The following is a 20,721-nucleotide window of genomic DNA, read 5'->3' on the forward strand; positions in this document are numbered from 1 at the left end:
AATACCTAAAAATTTGGAACAAAACTGGAAGAGGAGTAATGTTAAAATCACCTGAAATAGCTTGACTCGGTGCTGCTGGGTAGATCAGAGCTACCGAAGCAGCCCTGATCTGCACAGGGTGCTGCATCTGCACCCGTGCTGAATAAGAAGGAAGACGCATGTTTTCAGTGACCTCTTCTGAGAACCTTGGCTATAGTTTCCGGAGAAAATGGTGTAATGTATACTCAGATCGGTCGTAAGCTTTGCCAGGCAAGTTATGCTAACTCCTTCCTCTAATTGTTTGTTTATTTTCTAATTTATTTAAGCCATCTGGAATTTTAAACAGATACCTTTACATACCTTCAAATAAACACCTGGTAAACGTTTTAAATCGTCTTTGATTAGGCCTTGAAAAACCTACTTGCTTGCTCTGCATCCAATCAGCTAGGAAGTTTTGTCTTAACTACTGGAGGACAAGACCTTAAAATTTGGGAGAGCTTAGCTTCTCCGCTTTGAATACGCTGGGTTTGAGCGCAAGGGCCAGTGTCATCACCCGACTCCGAGAGCCACCGTGCTGCACAGCTGGTGCACGGCAAGAGCAGGGCTCCCTGCCGCTTCCTGCTCTGCAGGGCCCCGTGCCAAACGTGGTGCCGGCTGCCACAGGGCAGGCTGGCAGCAGCGTCGGCGCGCCCCTGCGGCCAAGCTGACACCAGTAACATCGGGAAACTTCCCACCAAGGTCTTTGAAGTATTAAGTCTCAAACGTCTAGACTTGCCAAGTTTTGCAATTAGCGTTGTAAGTAACTGGCACTGAGACAGGGAAGTAGTAAGACTACGTCTCAATGCATCGCTCTAGAACAAAATTGTAAATGTCTTTAAACAAAATGAAGTTAAACAATTGGTAGGTTTCTAGATTCATTGCTCTAAGAAATTGTAGGTTTTAATTGTCATACCAACCATAGTGAATGCTTAAAAAGATGATTAATCAAAAAGAAAAGATTGACACACCTCTTTGGTTCATCACTGTAAGAGCATATATGGTTTTGGCACGTGTTTATAGTAGATAGTTTTATATTCAGATCATTGTAACTTCTTAGCTATTGAAAATCAGGAAATAACGTATGATTATAGCCTGTTTTTCTTTTTCTTTGAAATTAAATCAAAATTACTTGATCAGAAAGTTGCATTCTTGTAAGGTTTCCACTTGTGTGCCTGCACATTCAGTGCCTTGTAAGCTTCATCGCACTGGCAATGGCCCTTCGGCATTTGGTTCTTCAAGCTGCTCTAAGGAATCAGTACAAATGTATTACTGTGTTTAGTATAAAACCATGGGTGGGTTTTTGTGTGCAACCTCATAGAAAACTAATTTTATTTTTTCTCATGTAAATGTGATTTTTGTCATTTGGGAAACCATCAGAGTAGCATTATATGCACATGAAGTATGGAAAACTGGCAAATATGACAGATGTCCTAACTCATTTACTGGAAGTGGGGTTTTTTTGGGGGGGTGTTTGTTTTTGTTTTTTTGAAAAAGAATAAAATAGCTTTTGCTAGAAATTCAGCTGCTTTATGGTCCTATGTGAATCATTCTCTTTTAAAAAGAAAATGTTTTTAGTAAGTATGGACAAAAGTATTAAACACCTCAGATGCTTTGTTAATGGAGAATGTACATTACCTAGTTGTGAGGTTAATACTCAGCTATCTTTCTCAGTCTTGAAATAATGCGTTTGAAGTTGTCTTTGTGTCAAAAGTGGTGGCTAAATTGCACCGACTTTGTGCTTAAATAGTTGTAGTCCCTTGAATTTTTTTTAAGGATTAATTTATAAGCCTGCTGCATTTTCTATCCTATTTCAGTTGGAAGCTGTTAGAGTAATATTTATAAATTACTGATTTTCTTTCATCAAACAAAACCTTTCAATTCAGACTTTGAAAAAAAAAAGTTGTTTCTTTCAGAATTGGCAGGATGTATCCATGTAAATTTTTTTTAAATGATATTGTAATACTTTGTGTGGTTCTTTTATAGCTGTGTACAGAGTAAGTTCAAACTTATCATTAGCTTTCTATCTTAAATGAAAAGAAACAGTTTGATTAATGAGTGTTGTGATTCTCCAACAGTGCATGAAAAAAAAAAAAACTTGCCTAGAAGGCTTAATCAATAAAATATGTTCAGTCTAAAGGTGAGTGGCAATCTCTAAATTCAAATGTCGTAGAAAAAGGTTTAAAAAAAAATCCATGGCAATATTAATTGTATTGTTTCTTCATATAGTAAGGCTTTTTACTAATCTGAATAAAGCATATTTGGAAAACTAAGTATCCATTAAATAACACAGTACCTATATTAATCTTGGGTGCCATCTTTTTAGGCAGACGGTATAAACTTTGAAAGAATTATATTATAGAAATATTTTCTAGCTAAAATTAAATAAATAAAAAGCCCAAAGTGAAAAAACCCTCCATTTAAAAATAATAAGCATGAATTTTTTTAAACTTAAGGTTTAAATTAAAAAATATCAAATCTCTTTTCCTAGAGATTTCGGATTTCTTTACCAAGATGCTTTCTGTTGTTCAGATGGAAAAGGTGGTCATCATCGCTCAGCAAGCCCGTAATTGTTAAAAACACAACTAGAGTCCTAAGTCCCATTTCAGTGCTCAGTTCACTAGCCAAATTTTCTCATTTTAAGCCTTCTAATTAAGGAGGGATTTTTTTTTTTTTTTTTTTTTTTACCTCTACTCACTGTTTTCTAAGTTCCTGCATTCTTTAGTAGGTCCTAGATGATTAGTGTTGTATATTTCCTGCAAGGGTAATATCCCAACTCAGCTTAATAGTAAAATGCAAAAGAAAATTAAACTATCCTTTCTTCTTATCCTAGTAGTAGTTCTTAGATATAAAACTTAAAATGTTTCTTATTTTTTATACACTGAGTGTATGTTTTTAGATGCGTAGAAGAGTAAAGCACAACAGGTCTGCTTTAAGCATAACAGTATTTTAGTCCCGGTATTTTAAATAAGTATGTATGTTTTGAATATTCTCCTGGGTTGTGTCTTGATAGCTTCTCTTTTTTCTTCTTTAATTTGCAGTGACAGAAGCAGAAAATTTGTTCACAGGTGGTGAAAGCAGGCACTTAGAAGTTCAGTTCAATCTTGAGTGTGCCTACACATTTTTGTATTACTATGAGTATAAAAAAGCTAAACAATGTTTCAGTACAGCTAAAGACATAACCAAACTGCAGATCAGTCTGACAGGTAAGTTTTGCTTGCAAGGTCTATGAAAATCGTTGGTTAGACCTAACTAATTCATAGCTTTATTTTTTTACATATCCAAGAAAAAAGAAATATATTTTGAAAATTCTTCACTTTAGACAGTTCCAACTTATTTGTCTTTTAAGAACTAGCATGACTTGGAAGAGGGAAGATAAATATTCCATGTAGTGACAATGTCACGCTTAATGAGAGTGTCTGAGCACCTGTAGTCCTTTAACTCACTGCTTCCTTGTCATACTTCAGTAGTTTATTAAATTCTAGGTCTAGTTGGCTCTGTTAAAGGAACTAGCTGGTATCACAATCTGTAATGATGAGAAGAATTTTTTTCCTTTTGAGACACTTGCAAGGAAGTCTACATGATGATTTGATGCAGCTTTTTACCTTCTGAGCCACTAGTCTAAATCTACTCCATGTGAATAGCATTTAAAAGTAACTCTCAGGACTGCTGTTATTGCAGCATATAAGTGAGGTAAGTCAAACTTCTGACAAACAGAACTATCAAGGATTCAGTGACTATAGAGACTTTGTAATTATCCTTTCAGCCATAAGAAAGAATTAATTATTTGGAGTCAGGCAGATCAGATTCCTGCACTTGCAATTTCTGTTGAAATTATACATATAGATATGGGATTATTTGGTTTCCAGCCTGGTCCTGCTTCTGAATGCAATATTTGCTTTAATATATATATWTWTTTTTTTAAAGTAAACCCAATGATGTAAATGCACAGCTTTTCCRTGTGAGAACTTTGGTCCTGTCTGAGTAGAAATGCAAAAACCTTATGTTGAGGTTTTTCTATATACTTATTAGCGAATTAGGACTGAAGAACTGAAAGTTAAAGCCTCCTTACCAACTACACCACCTTATCTCACAAGACTAGCCAGTCCTTCCTATTTAGATTGGAGCTGCAGCTACCCCTCCATATAGCGTCAGATTGTTTAATATTTTAATAAAAATATATTAGACTTGTTTTGGTACTCCAAACTCATTTATTCAAAAGTTCTAAATGTTAACTTTGGAAAATCTTTAATGAAAATCTTGTGGCATAATGGATGTTTTTGTGTAACTATGATTGAACTGATTATACTGAATGGTTTTTGATATAAACATAGAAGTAATTTCCATATATTTGAATGAATTCCATGCATTTCAATTGATCCTACCCCTTCTTTCCTACATTAGCAGAACAGTGAACAACAAAATGGTCTCTGATGCAAATAGGGATGAGATACTCCAGTTTTGGAGATCCCATATTTCTGAATTTCCTTTGAGAATTAAGCAACTCATAACAAAAAATTCACTGAAGTAGTTTTGGATGTCTGAAAAATGCATGTTTGAAACCAATGCAGTAACTGAGATGTGACATTATGTTTTGAATTAAGCTGATGTTAAACTTGCATGACATGTACTGCAAAATTGGTATTATAAGGTGTTTTTGTTTAAAATTAACCCAAGTTGTTATTGGATTGTATTTAAAAAAAACAGCAAAAAAAACCCACTGCCTCTAACAGTACTTAAACTGACAAAATGTAATAAATCAAGAACAAATAAAATCAATGTGGCAGGTGACGGTTAACTGATATTTGTCAGTTTACAGCTCTGTGCCTTTTTTCTTTAAAAGAGACCTTTGGATTTCTGATGAATAATTTCCCTAAACTTAACATAGAAAAAAAGCTGTTGTTCAATAGAAAAAATAAGTTTGGATGCACTGTGGAAGTATTTGTATTTTTGATTACTCTACCAAGAGGTTATGCTGGTCCCGGAGAGAGACTGTGGTCATCTGGTCTCTGAGAAAAATGTTGCTGTGAAACTCCTGGAAGCTCTGTGGTTTATCTCCATAAATGTATTAGAATAGTTATGAACGATGTCTAACCTGCAGGCAAGTTAAATGAACTGAACATGTGGGAATTGGCATTCTAGACAAGCTCATTTGACATGCGTGTTTTGGCTAAATAGAAAGAATGTTACATCATCAAGAAAGACTTTGCTTTAATGTAAAACTTCAACCTCTAGCAAAGATATTTTTTAAGGCTTTTGGAAGGAATTTCCTTTTTGGGAGAGGATTTTCAGAGGTTTTTTTTCTTTAATGATTGTAGTCTTTGCTAACAGAACGTTTTGTTAAGGCATGGAACTTGATATGCTGCTTTTTAAGAGAGAATTTAGAACCAGTATTTTCTGAAGTTATTTTAGAAATGCATGACTAAATCATACTTGCAGATTCAAGTACTCAACTTGCAGATGTTTTGGCTTGTGTTTTTTGAGGCCTCTACTATATTCAGATCTGTATATTATTCATCATTTATTAAAAAGCATCCCTATATATCTCACAATGAGTCACAACCATCGGTAACTCCACAGAAGAATTCCAAATAAAATAACTAAAGTAAATGGCTGTGGTCCTTCTTATATACAAATTTTCTAAAATGAAGGGTGGTAATCCTAAATAAATTAAAGATCAACAGATCTGAAGGATTAGTAATGCTAAACTCTGAGATCCTTATATTGTGTGTTTATTGTTTTCATGTCCATTAAGGCCTGGGAACTTTCGATATGGGAGAGAAAGTAAAATCTTTATTAATATGTAGACTCCCTCTCTTTGGTGAGAACTTATGGTGGTATAAAACAAGTAATTTTTTTCCAGTCTTGAATACATGTGTGGGTTGGTTTTTTTTAATGGAAAAATGTTTTATCCCTGTAATCGGCTAAAGAAAAATGAGGGAAGTCTCAGGCATAAACAAATGGCAGTTTCTGGAAGATAGTAGGTAATGCTAATAGTTGATTGGTACCAGCATAGCTTTGCAAGTGTTTTATTCAGGTGTTTAAGCAGTAAGGCGTAATAGGATGTGAATTACAGCATAATGCCTTAAAAGTAGTATTAAAATTGAGAATTAAGTGCTGCTGTGTAAGATGGGTATGAATCCTTACCCATTACTTCTCTCTCTCTGTAGATTGTCTTGTGATTATAAGATGATATTTTTAAAACCTTTTTCACTTCTTCATAAACTCTTAAAATGGGACTCTCCCATTAAAAGTGGTGGTGGGCAGAAGAAGAGAAATCAGTGTATTTGCTGGTTTCCCTACTGCCCTCTTTCTACCTGCAGGAAAAAAAGGGAGGTGGGAGTGAGTGTCTGCTATTTCCCTGCCTGTACCAGGAGATTCTTCCTGCCAGTGGCCTCATCCTCTGGCCCTTATCCCCTAAGCCCATGAGCAGTTAGTCATCTTTGCTTCAAAGTTTTTATGCTCTGCAAATTTTCAAAGCTATGATGAAATTAAAACCTGTTCATTTGAGTTTCATCTGGCTCTGCAAAACCAACAGTGGGTCAGTATTCAGTTCTCCTTTTCTTTATATTTAAGCTTTCACAGTTCACATTACCTGAGCATTGTATAATAGTAAGCAAGCAGATCTCCAAATGTTGTGGAGCAGTTTTTAGCTCCATTTTTGGCTCTGGTTAGGATTCTGTTGTTTTATGTTACCATTCTGAAATTGCCCTATGATATCTGACTGCAGCTTGGAAAGAGGCTGCTAACAGAGGAAGAACAGCTCTGTTTTTCTTTTCAACTTGATGTAAATGTCCTCCTGATTAATTGCCATCCTAAAAGCTAATAAAAGTTGTTCGAGTGTCTAATAAAGAACTGAAGAAACAAAACCGCGATGACTTTTGCATTGCATATTGATGAATGCAGCAGACAGTCTGTGTTGGTTTGTTGCATCACTCTCTCCCGTGGTAGTTTCACAGGATCTTATATGCTCGATTATGGCAATGGCATGTCTTTGACCCCTAGAAGTTTTGAAATATTTTAAATGATGGCCTGTAGCTGTAAAACATAATTTAGAAAATGTGTACTTTAGAAAATGTCATCTCCATTAAAACTAGTTATATGAACGGCAGTAACACTGAGCAAAGATGTTTTCCTAAGAAAAATTTGTGCGGACTATCTAGTTATTGTAATAAAATACAGATGGAAGGGATGGAAAAGAGTATGGAAACAATGCGGAACTGAAGAAAAGTTAAAGGCTTTTTTCCTCTCCTGTTTTTCTTCCATCCTCTCCCCTTCCCACCTGCCCAACCATTTATGATTCAAGCATCTATCTCTTGTCCTTACAAACTGATGTAGCCCTAGAAATTAAGTTAATGGGATTTTGTGGATATTTCCATCCTGATCATATTTTCTGAATGTTCTACAAATCTATAGCTTCCCCAGAAGCAGTCAGATCTTCAAATGCCCAGAAGTTTGACTTCAGAAGCTAATCTTTTTTTAAATATTGATACCTGTTATAAGCTTTCATACTGTTGAACTGTTTCTGTTTGAGAACTTTGTCTGTTTTAAGGTATTATGGGATTTTTATTTGCCTAAATGTCTCCATGTTATGAATTACTTTCTTTTAGCAGGCAAATTGAGTAACTGTTTTCAGTGTTTTACTAGTATTTTAGAAAAGGGAACAGATAAAAGTTGGTGACTATGCATTTTCAAGAGACGTGTGGAAGGTTATGGAGAATTTCCCTAACTTTAGCTTTGTTTATATATTTGTAATATGTTTTTATGTACGTGTGCTACCTAGCAGTGAGGAAGCATGTATTTTGTTACAAGTAAATCAAACAAATTTAAACCACTCCTGAACCTTACAGATTAATTCTTAGTGTGTTTCTTTCTTTTGCATTTTATAAGCAATTTCTGGTATATGGTGAGATGACTATTTTATGGTGGTCAGTAACTTATATTAATTTTCTGTAGGTGCTTTGGGGAAAAGAACACGATTTCAGGAAAAATATGTTGCACAGCTTATATTGGATGTCCAAAGGACAGATAAATTCCTCCTTCCTCACAGTGAACTAAGTCCAGCACCTACTCCTGTAAAAAACTTAACAATGGTATGTATTTGAGAAGAATTGTTCTTTAATTTCTTAAAATCCAGTTGGGATTTTTAATCCACTTTAATGAAAACATTTTGAAGCTTTTCTTGGGTGTTTGCAAGGGGGAAGTGTGTGGTACCTAGAAGGAGCTTACTTACGATTTCTGAAAGTTTTTGGACAAGATGTGGGGCGGTCCTTTGCCTAAAAGTAAAGGACATGGGCTAAAACAACATATGGCTATCTGCAAGATGTTTGTGGCTACTCAACTAAGAGCGTGTTTGCAAGGGTGAGCTTCCAAAGTTTGTGTATTGATTTCTAGTGACTGAGAATCACTGAGTTGGGAAAAGAGATGTGAGAGACTGATTTTTTTTTTTTTGAGGTAGCCTGCAAGGCATCACAGAAGCCTGCAGACTCCTAAAGACTGACAGACAGGTGTAGAAACAGTGCAAAGATGGGAAATTGGTCTAGTTACTTCTACTGGTATGAATTATGAAACTTGGCCCTACTAATTTTAAGGGTGTGCATGATGACTCGTATTATGAATTGACTTAATAAGCACTGAACTGTTTTGGAAAGGCATTTTTCTTCACAAAGATAAGTTCTTGTTCGTATTTAAGGTTTTTTGGACTTGCTGAAGAAGTTGAAGAGAAAGTGGGACCCTATGGTCCAAGATTCAGTCTTTAGGTTGGAGAGACTTTACAAAAAGGTTATGACTTGATAGGCTTCTAGGTCAAATAGGCGTCTTAAGCAAAAGAATTTGACAATAATTCTCTTTTTCTAATTTTAATGCATAGATATTTTAGGAAACTATCCTATATTTTCACTCGCAGCTGTGATAAAATATATATGTAGTAACCATTTAAGGATAGTAAGAGCTCAGGGGAAGCCAGGTGATGAATGTGTCAGACTTAGTTATAAACTTGAAGTGCTACTTACCAAGTACTAAATGATATGATGTAATATTCTTAGTGGGTCCCTAAAAGCAATATTGTATAACTTTTTTCTAGTCATTTATGACACTGAAAAATTTGCCTTTGTCTATATCCAGTAAGGACTTCAGTTTGAAATAAAATGGGTACACTGTTTGAATAAAAATAGTTACACTGTTTTAGGTTGTAGGTATAATATGGAATGAAATATATTATCCTCACTAATAAAATATTATATTCATTTGACCTGCAGCTGAAGTAGGTTTAGTGAAGAATTCAGGAATGAATATTGGGTTAACTGGAACCTTTAAAAGTCAGTCATGCTGTTATCTACACCTTCCTACTAAAATCTTACTGTACAGATGAATATTTTTTCAAAACACTACTAGACCATATAAGTTAACTACTTTTAGTAATAAGTAGAAACATGGAACTAGAAAGGACTGGAGTGGTTTTGGCTGCAGGGATGAAGTTGAGTTTTGTGTAACTCTGAGCATCTTCATCATACAATTCTTTCATAAGCTACCCAGGCTCCCTGTTACAGAAGACTAGACTTTATGTTCCTGCAACCTACTTCCAAAAAGAAAAAAAGAAAAAAACAAACAGACAAAAAAGCCCTTTATTTATTTATTTATACTTTTATTTATGCATTTTATGCATGGCAGAAATTCTAGAAAATGATACAAGTAGAACCAATTGCTTTTTTTGAGGAAAACCTGAGATATTTCAAGTTCAGACGTTTATTTAACATCATGTGTGCGAGTCCTGTCACAGGTGTTAGACTAGACTTGACTACATAGAATCCCCAGTTTGCATGTGCATTGAATTATCATTTAACCAGCATGTCTCTATTGATAATGTAATATCAAAATACAGCTGCTTTGTGTAAATTGTCAGTGGATTTTAGCTGTGAGCCCTAGTGTTTTTTATGCCAGGTTTCTGTCTACATCTTAAAGTTGTCAGCCCTGAGAGTATCTTGAAGTTATTTAAGCCAAAATTGGAGTTAATGCTATTCTCACCTGATGCAAAAATTATTGACAACAATCTTGCATCTCTATCTAAGTTTAGGCCAGATGCTTCATGTATTTTGTATTCYTTTAAGAGAGTGCTCATGGAAGATGTGTAGGAGCTAAATTTTGAGAATCCTCACAGAATTAACATATGCACATGGAACCCTGAAAGGGAAATGTTGCAAAACTGTTAGAGGGCAATTTTCTTCCCCTCTCCATTGTTCTTATTTTATATCTACCATTTGTTATTTGCAAATCAAGTAAAATGCTTTATTTGTCCAAAAATTGGACTTATACTAGCTGCGTGGAGAATTTCCCAAGAGAATCATAAACTCTGCCAGTATGTATAAAGGCAAAGCTGAGACTGGTTACACCTTCTAATTCTTATTTCCTGTTCTGGAGTGCTCACTTCTGTGGCCTTAAATTATACCCCTATTATATAAAGAGAAGGTAAGATTACTGAACAAGTTATTTTGTGATTAAAGGGTTAGTAATTTCATTCCATTAAAAATGCTGCCAATATAGCAGGGTTGACTGGCTGATTTTTGGGCTGACAGCTGGATTGATTTCTGGCAAAGCACTTTGTGCCCCTCCTTGCTGCTGACCAGTTATATTATCTCTAWTTGCACTAAAAGGAAAACTGTTTGCATTGCAAAATGAATGTTTGAGGGTGTAAATTCAAGGCTTTGCTCACAGGTCAGCTTTCTTCAGAATCATTAAGTAGTCTGAGAGTGCGCATTGAGTTAAACTGCTGATGTGTCTGCAAAAGGAAAACCTCAGGACTGAGGTGATGCATAAGGACTCTTAATATGAAATGATAAGTTAGAATAAATTTGATTAGTTTTAAATAACATAGGCCTATTTTTAATGCTTTTTGGAAGATAAGGGATTTTTTTATCTGAGAATATAAATCATGCTTTAAGATTTTTGCATACTATTGCAACTTCAACACAGTTCAGGTGGTTGATCTTCATAGTGAAGTTAAAACAATTAGTATTATTTATACAGGCTAAATTCAACTGTAGACCAGAAGCTGGAAATCTTTAACTAATTGTCTTATAAATTGTAATTTCTGTTACATCTGATGAAATAGTATCAATATATTAGCATAGTGCTTTGTTCTAAAATCATTGCACATCTAATGTAGTAAGAAAAGAAAATGACTGTATTTTTAAATATACCTTAAAGAGTGGCAATCCTTGTGTTCCTTTTAAAATTAAAACAATAACTTCTTCACATTGTCTCTCAAATCACAACCTAGTTTCACTTATATAGTGTTAAAAGCACTGGTGATGAATGCAAATAACCCATTTTGAAGACTTCCCATTCACTTTTTGATCTTCTGTGGACCCTTGTTTTACTTTAGTCAACGAAAAAATTATTCATCAAAAACCTTACTACAAGGACATTGAATGGAAAAGAAAAGGAAGTTCCAAATAGTTATATCAATCCTTTTTCTGTTTTTAATACACTATCAAAACTACTTCTGTTAACTGGAAAATCTTCAATGATATGCTTAAAGGCTTTGTTTTTTCAGGGGAAAGTGAAACAATATTTCAACTTCCTCCTTGGATGCAACCAAAGGAATCTTTTGGTGTTTCCAAACAAACACAAATTCTATGAACACAGTAATTCACACTTTTCAGCAGATTGTATTACCTTCATCTTAAAGTTAAATGACCAACAATGAACTTAAGGTAGAATACTTGTTTGTAGAAGGTAGACTGAACACTCCTCAAACTCTTTGCTCCAGAGGAGGTTTGATAAGTCACAAATACTTGCCCAGGAGCAAACCTTTTCCGAATACCCATCCTAGCCTTTACCAGGGAAGAGTATCTGGAGATGCCAGTTCAGTGGGGTAATTTGTTTGCATTTCTTTAATTTGCGGAAGCTCTTTAAAAACAACAACAAAAGAAGAGAGCAGTTCCCAGTATAAGGAATTTAAATGTACTGTCAATAAGCATGCTTTTCTTAGTTGTGCTTTGCTGATACTTTAAAAGAAATCTATAGATGCCCAGAGGTCCGTGGACACTAGCCTGAAAGCCTTCCTGTTAGGAAAGCATTTAACATCATACAGATAAGCCAAAACAGATTCTGTATAATAGAGGAGGAGATTATTGATAATGCTATCAGAAAAAAATTAATAAAGAAAAAACTCTTCAGCCTTTACTTAAGAAAATATGAGTGTTCTGTTCTCCTTAAAGTTGCTCTGAGTGCCCTTCCTGTTAGGCATTCTGCATGATAACCATTCTTCTTGTAGTGAAAGTAGTTCCTTTGGCTGAAGGGGAGAATTTTTTTTTTTTTTCCACCCTGAAAAAATCCTTCCACTGGCTTAGTCAGCTGGAGTGATAATAACCATGAAAGCATTGAAGATTATGAAAAATTACTTTCAATTTGGTATTTTTATGATATGTTTATGTAAACCTTTTTCAAACAAGTCTGTATATTTTTTCACATTTTTAAAGGCATCAGAATTTCTTTGCAACTATTTCTATCATTTTTGCCATTCTATTTTAAAATGTATTTTTCCCCCTCCAACAGAATTATGATTTAAATGATGATACAGTGCTAAATGAGATAAAATTAGCAGATGCTGATCAGTACCAGATACCTGATTTGTGTGCAGAAGAGCTTGCTGTAATCCTTGGAATTTGGTAAGTTAATTTGTAGTTATTAGAAAATTAGTTAAATCTTTTCAATAATGGACTAACATAGTGACGAGTTGAGCTTTTTCTTCTTTCCTTCCCTTTTGTATAGCCTGGATGACCATTAAGCTAAGAAATTTGCATTAAACATGGATGGAATTTTCAGTTATCTCAGAGTGAAAATTGATGTCCAGTTCAGATTTTCAGCAATGCTTCATTAATTGTTATATCATTCTCTTATCCTGGAAAAGCTTCTTGTCCTCTGTGTCTCAGTTTAATCAGCCTTCAAATATCATATGGCATTTAGTTACCATATGATGATGACATCTGGTTAAAGTCAGAACCTGCAGTGTCAGCCTCGTATAAGGATCAACCTCATTTCTCAAGAAAAACCCTACCACCACTACTGAGTGCAACTGGAATACTGTAGATATTTAGATGGGCTGTTGCTAGCTAAAGCTGTAGCACAAAGTTCCCATGGTTTTGCACCTAAGTTTTCTTTTTCCTGGTTTTCAAAAGTTTTATGCTATGTGGGTTTTGGAAAGGGCACAAAGCAGCAAAAAGACTGAGCTTTGAGGATAATAAGCCAGTTTCCAATTAATAGCCTAGATTTCTAATAGAAAAATATTTTTTTCTACAACTTAATGGTCTTTTAGCCAATTACAGTTATCATATAATTTTACTGTGTGATTGTTTCAGAAGTGTTACTGTGGTGAAGTAAGAATAGTTACTTCTAATAGAGTATCCATCATTTGTAATTCTCAAAGCACTTTTCTGATCCATCAGTTGCCAAATGATGGAAAAAGTACTGCTGAAATTTCTCGTCCAAGCCAGAAGGTTGGCCAGGAGCAGAACAGCAAGAGATTCCCAGACCAATATTTTCTCTGCGAAGGCACATGGATGTTATTAGACGCATCTTCATGATAGGGTGATAGCAGTAGCAGCTATACTCTGAAATGTTTAAGCGTGTAGTTACTGAAAGGGCCAGTGAGAGAATTCAGGGACATAAGCTAACAACAAAATTTGGCAGTAATTCTTTTGTTGTGTAGGGCTTTTTGCCTGTTTTGCAGTGCAGTTATAAAGTTTCTCTCCCCCAACCCCGTTTGCCAAAACTTTCAGCTCTTTCTCCCCTTCTTGTGCAGGGGGAGTCACTAGTGGAGAGAAAGTTGTTTCCTTTCATGTGCCCATTTTGCAGACTGCAACTTTTTGGAGGTCCAGACACCTTCTTGACTATTTAGTTAAAGCTGAAGCTGGACATCTTTGGCTTCAGCTATGCCCTTTAACCATTCAGTCCACCCACTGCAGTCAAGAATTCATGCATAGAATATGTACTGTGGCTTCATATGTCCAAAGGCTTAAATTTGAAATGTTTTCAAGGCCACATCTAGAACCAGTTTGGGGACAAAGGAGGGGAGTGAGCGATGTGGTTGACATTCATTCTTGGCTCAGTCATTTCTAGTCTTTCACCCTGTCCCAAAATCTCTCACCCTCCCCTTCCTGACAAGCATTTTCATATGTACTTTATTTCTTAAAGCAGTATTGTGTTATATTAGGATTATCTTATCCCTCTTCCCTCCATCCTCCCCAAGAAAATTTTAACTTGCATATTAGTCTGTCTTAGTATTTTGTCAAAGGGTAGAATTTGAATTTGATGCTTGCTGGCTGCACAGTAGGTTTCCTGACCACCATGTGTCACTTCAAAACCACCACTGTCATTCTGTGAATAGTGGCTAGAAACCATCTTGACTGCTGGCCGTGTGTGTACGCTATAATCCAATGGCATGTAAGTTAGGCAAGACTCAAGGCAAGAACCTCATTTAAGAAAGGAAAAAATAGAACAAAAACAATACTTTCAATGTTGCTTCCCCCTAGGAGTGGTAAATGCCATTCAATGGGTGGGATAATGTTAAGCAACTGAAACAATTTCAGTCGTAGATGAAGCCAAGATTTGATATTCAGCCATGTTCCAGAATTGTTAGTAGAATCTCAGCTTTGAGAAGTGTTCTTATATGGAGACTTAGGATACAGCCCTTCTGACTAAATGGAATTTAGACTTGGATTGCTAGCCATACCCTTGGTATGTATATCAGCTATTGGCGCATCAATTTTCAAGGAAGCTTATAGATGTTAAAGCATTTGGTCATAGCTTTTAAACAAAAAATACTTCTCAAACCTTGGCTATAGCAAATTTCTTACTTTTTCTTTGTGTTTGAGAACCTGTAGAATAAATATTTCATGAGTTAAATAGGCTTTAGATTTTCTTTGTGTTTCCAGAGCAGTTCTAACTAGGCTTTGTTTTAGGTCCAGCACCACTTTAATGGTATCTGTTGTTGACTGCCATTGTCAGAAATGGATGTTTTTCTTTATGTAAATAAAGTTTTAGAGACTGACCTGGTTTATTGAAGAAACACAGCCCACAGGTTAAAAAAAAAAAAAAAAAAGCAAATTTTTTCCTATTTTTTTTTTGTAGCTAAATAATGTTAATTCAATCTCGGGAACATATGTAGAAATGTTATGGGTAGCAGAATAAATTGGAAATATTACAGTTACTGAAAAACACTTAGTCACATGAGATGCTATGGAATTATCTGAAGTACACTTAATGTTTGCTGCTATGAAAAGTTTCCTTTTAAATAGGTTACTATGACTAAGTGACTTAACAAAATACTATTACGCTATCATCACAAATATTTTCTTCTCTCTAATACCACTTTAAGAACTTATAAAATATTTTTCAAACTATTAAAATATCTCATACCAGCTGCCTCTGCAAAAATCCAAGCAATGTCTCATGCAGTATGTTTAAGCCAGCTTGTAATTGTGTGTAAACCTGAACTGATATGATGGTGTTTTTGTTTTTTCCCAAACCTCTGTTACACAGATGTAAGTAAAGAACAACTCTTTTATCAACAATTCATTTATATAACAATGTAGCAATGTAAATTGTACCCAGCCAATCCTCTGTGGCATCTGTTGTTTCTGTCTGTCTCTTATCTCAAACCTGGTTTAGATGTACTGAACTATTGTTTTAATTACCTTAATCTCCTAGYTGAAGCTTGCTTAGTTAGCGAGATGCCCATTTATGGTCTCATCTGCCTCAAGACACATTTAGCTTTTTAATTTTTTCTTTACATACGTTTCACCTTTTGCTGTTGTTCCTGTCTCACTTTTTTCCCCCCCCCCCTCACCTTGAGCCTAGTCTTACCACAGTACAGAAGAACGCAATTTCCTTTCAAGCGTTTGGTGCTCACACTTCTCTTCAAATCCCTTCTCCTCCAAATATTGAACAGTCTGAGGAACTAAATCTAAAGAAAAAGAATGTTTACCTCTTATGATGATGAAATAAAACAGGGTGTGAAAAACAATAATAAAAAAAACTGCCTAGTTTACACAGAGTTACCTATTCGGTCATATCCAGACTTTGTAGTATCTATCTAGGAAGAAAGCCTCTAGAGGTCTCTTCAGATCATCTCATTGCAACAGTAAAGGAAATCTTAAAAGAAACTCCTAGGAGTGCAGAAGCATCATCTGGGTGGAACTTTTCCTCATCATTTTATATGAAAATAACTAGTCATGATGTTTTATAACTTTTTTTATAGTCAAGCTGTTAAGACTAGTCAAAAATTATATAAAGCCTTGAACCAACCTTTCAGAGGCTGATGAAAAAAGATATTCAAGTCCTGATAAATAACCATAACAAATAGTAAACAAGAATGGGCCGGTATACAATTTAAACAATGTGTTAATATAGTATAGATACCAAAATGCTGAGAAACTGAGAGGAGAGTGAGTTTCCCTCATCACTTAGAAGTAGCCAAAATTATGTCACTGTTGGAATAGACACAGCAGCTGATACCCTCAGCTGATGAGGAAATTGACGGGAAGCCTAAATTTTATTATACAATAATAAGTTGTATAATAACATATTACACAGTTTACAAAATAAACTGTAGAAGTATATTTGAAACACCTGCATAAACACTAAATGGCCTTAGGACTAAAGGACTTTTTATCAGAATTACTGTGTATGAACTGGATCAGTTGAGCAATTACAATAAAATAAAAATCCCGATACACATATTGACAGTGGAAATATAGTGGGAAACTTAGGTAAGTGAGATGAGAAGACCTTTAGCCACCCTAATCTTAGCTGGTTTTGTCTCTAATCAGTGGATAAATGGGCACCTGCAGAGTGTGATTCATTCCACTTCAGGCACATACTGTAGACTGGATTGAATCACTCCCTGCATGTATCCATCTTTTCCCATAGACTGTGAATGAAGCCTAGACAATTAGCTGAAGTTAAATGCCTAAATTTTAGATCTTTGAAGTTAAGTGAGGTGGATCATGTGCCAATTGATATATGTGATTGCTGCCTTCTTTGTGCTTTACAGCAAGGTCATGCTATATAGCTTGTATCAGAAGTACAAGGCAAAAGCAGGTAAACAACTGTTTTTGTATTTTTCCATTCTCTCTCTTTATTTTCCTAGGCAAAATGATTTTATTTCTTTCATGTATGTAATGCTTCTGTACCAGGAACAGGAAATGAAACATACAGTTTCATTTTATTTGCTTTTTGTAATAAGAAGGTGATTCATACGAGTTAACTGCTGCCTGAGTAGCATGTTGACTGGTGAAGTACTTCACAATTACAAACCTGTACTCATCAATGAGTTCCTATTTATTGCTAATAATTAGAAAGTATTTTTTCTTCCAAGCTGTTGAGGTGGAAGAGATTATGTAAAACTAACTGTGGATGGCCAGCGCTTACACTTGTTATCCTATTTCTGGGCTCCCCAGTATAAGAGAGACAGGGAGCTACTGGAGCAAGTCCAGCGAAGGGCTACTAAGATGGTTAAGGGACTGGAGCATCTCTCAGATGAGGAAAGGCTGAGAGAGCTGGGCCTGTTCAGCCTGGAGGAGAGAAGACTGAGGGGGGTATCTTATCAATGTGTATAAATATCTGAAGGGAGGGTGTAAAGAGGATGGAGCCAGACTCTTCTCAGTGGTGCCCAGCAATAGGATGAGAGGCAACAGGCACAAACTGAAACACAGGAAGGTCTGTCTGAACATGAGGAAAAACTTCTTTACTGTGAGGGTGACTGAGCACTGGMACAGGTTGCTCAGAGAGGTTGTGGAGTCTCCACCCTTGGAGATATTCAAAAGCCATCTGGACACAATCCTGGGCAAAGTGTTCTGGGTGACCCTGCTTGAGCAGGGGGGTTGGACTAGGTAATGTCCAGAGCTGCCGGCCAACCTCAACCATTCTGTGATTCTGTAAAAATCCATAAAATAAAATCTTGGAGCATTTAAAGGCGATGAAGATTTTTGTTAAATACTTGTTGGCACTCTGACCCATCTTTACAAACATCTCATGTAAGTGTAGATTTTTTTGAAGGAACAAACCAATTACAGTGCCAGACACTATAATGATCTCACCATGGTCAGTTTATGGCTGTTTAAAGTCATTTCTATGAAATATATTGCTGTGCACAAGTACATATAGCTGTGTGAAGAGATTCCACTTGGGAAATTAACTTCCTGTCTTGCTATTCAGGATACTTGCATAAGAAACATTAGTCATTTGAAAAATCTTTGCAAAACTTTGAAAATGCTTGTAAAGTGGTCAGGTTGTTGGGTTTGGCTCTTTTTCATTCCCAAAATTAACACAGCCAGTATAACTGCATAGAAACACAACAAATACTTATTAAAATATATATGTGGAAAGTCTGACCTATCTGTTTTTCATTATCTATCTCATGCTAGTTAAGTGCAGTTTTAGGTAGTTACCTGAGGACCTTTAATTTGTATAGTCTTCACTTGCAAACAGGTAATGACTGAGGAGACATAAGCAAACCAAAACTCAGCTGCTGTCTTCAACCGTCTAACTCAATATTCTGTCTTAAAGAGAGGCTGTAAGATGATGCCTAGCAGAAAATAAGAATAGGGAAAGCGTGTGTTGCTCTCTTCTCTCTAGTACTCTCCCAGCCTCTAAATGGTGATTTCATGAGCCTAATCTGTTTTCTTTATACAGCAGCCCTCAGTGGATCTCTTTCCAATGTTTGTCTAGTTTCCTTTGAACCCATGTAAACATCTCACATCTATAGCATCCTCTGGCAAATCCGCTTGTCTACGCATTTTGTGTCTGTTGTTCAAAAAATCATTGCCTGTTACTTTTGCTTCCCAGTAGCTTTATTTAGTGACCTCTAGCTCTTCCATTGGAAGAGATGATGAGCTGTCAATTCCTAAATGCTGCCTTCATTTTGCTAACAATTTTGAAAACTGCTGCAGTGTCCCTCCTTGGTTAGTTCTAACCTATTCAGTCATTCCCTTCATAGAAGTTTTTGTCTTTGATCATTCTTGCTGTATCTTTCTGAACCTTTTCCAGTTCTGAATTACTGCTTTCAAAAGGAAATGGCCCGGAACAGCACATACTATTCATAGGTGGGCAAATAAAGGCTTTATGTGGTATTTTATGTAGGCTTTGTATATTATTTTTTATTCTCTATTCCTTAACCAATTAATTCCTGACGCTTTGATTTGCCTTTCTAACTGCTGCCTAGCACTGAGCTGATGTTTTCATGCAGCTGCAATGCCGAAGAGTTGCTCCTGAGTAGAAGTGGTGAGCTCAGACTCTGTCATTTTTTGTGAAGTTCTTCCTATTGTGCATTACTTGACATGATGCACTTTTTTACATTTTATTACCTTCTCACCCYGTCCTGTAAGCTCCTGCTCTAGCTCCTCACAGGCTGTTTACATCCTTACTTCCACAAAGAGTGTCATATCTTTTGCAAGTTTTCTCAACTCACTATACGTTCTCCTTTTCAAGTTTATTTATGAATGTTATAGCACACAGGTCACAGCACAAAACCTATGCAGGATTCCACTGGTGACCTTCTCCATTGTGATGGCTGACCATTTGCCTCATACCATTTCCTATTTTTTAATCAGTTATTTACCTTTGCAGAGACATTCTCTCTTATCTCATGAATACTTAGTTTCTTTGAAAGTCTTTCGTGAGGGACTTCCCCAAAAGTGCTGCAGAAATCCAAGTTAATTTTTATCAACAAGCTCACCTGTATCCTCATGTGTGTTTAACCTTTCAAAAGCCCCCAACAGGTTTGTAATGCAGGAATTGCTTTTACAGAAGCCAAGCTGACTCTCCCTGTGTCCGTTATATTTGCTCAGGTGTGTCCAGTCTTTCTGTTCACTATAGATTTTCTACATATTTACCTGCAACAATTATGTTTACAAGCCAGTCATTATGTGGATTCCCCATGATTAATTTTAAAGACTGGCATCATTTTTGCCGTCCTCGTATTTTCAGGCACTGAGGAGGTTTTAAAGAGGAGTTATTACTCTGAGTTATAACACTGCTGTTAGTAACTTAGCTATTTCATCCCAAAATTCACTTCAACTTTTCTGTGAATATTATTTGCTCCTGATCATTTCTTAGCATCGGGTCTGTCTATTTGTAACATTACCTCTTTCACAGCTTTTTAATTTCATAGAGATTCTCCATGGAATCCTGTAATTCTCTCCCTTTCCCAGAAGGACTCTCTTGTGGGAATTTTACTATGTTCTTCTACAATAAATGCTAATGCAATAAATTCATATAGTTTCTCTGCAATGGCTTTTATAGCAAGGTTATAATTTGGCTCTATGGACTCTCAGGATGATTGTTTCTGACGTACTGGGAGAAGGATTTAGCACTGGTTTTGATTCCTTTGGCTAGTTGCTCCTCAAACTTCTTTTGAACTACCTTATTATATTTTTATAATTATTACATTTTTATTATCATTATCTTTTTTCATTTAATCTGACAGAGTTTGATTCTTTCTGTATTGTGCATTTGAATACAATTTCAGCTATTTGAAGAATGCTTTCTTATTCTAATGGCTTTTAACATAAGGCTTTCAACATTTGCTAACTTTCCAAATCTGTTCTTGAAACAGAAATATTCAGTCATCATCTAAAAAAGGATAATTTGGAATGATTGCTATTAATTCCACTATTAAAAAATTATAGCTAATTAAGTCTTAAACTA

General features: G+C 35.7%; 1 protein-coding gene across 1 annotated transcript in view; it reads left to right on the forward strand.

Moving 5' to 3' along the window:
* Window positions 1-20,721, forward strand: part of TTC27 (tetratricopeptide repeat domain 27) — a 144,926-nt gene that overhangs the window by 23,714 nt on the left and 100,491 nt on the right. Inside the window, exons 6-8 of the mRNA XM_026081204.1 lie at window positions 3,057-3,221; window positions 7,972-8,108; window positions 12,571-12,683. Coding sequence (XP_025936989.1) covers window positions 3,057-3,221; window positions 7,972-8,108; window positions 12,571-12,683 — 415 coding nt within the window. The remainder of the gene's footprint in view (window positions 1-3,056; window positions 3,222-7,971; window positions 8,109-12,570; window positions 12,684-20,721) is intronic.

The sequence above is a fragment of the Apteryx rowi genome, unplaced genomic scaffold (assembly GCF_003343035.1).
Source record: "Apteryx rowi isolate R43461 unplaced genomic scaffold, aptRow1 scaffold_54, whole genome shotgun sequence".
Classification (NCBI taxonomy): Eukaryota; Metazoa; Chordata; class Aves; order Apterygiformes; family Apterygidae; genus Apteryx; species Apteryx rowi.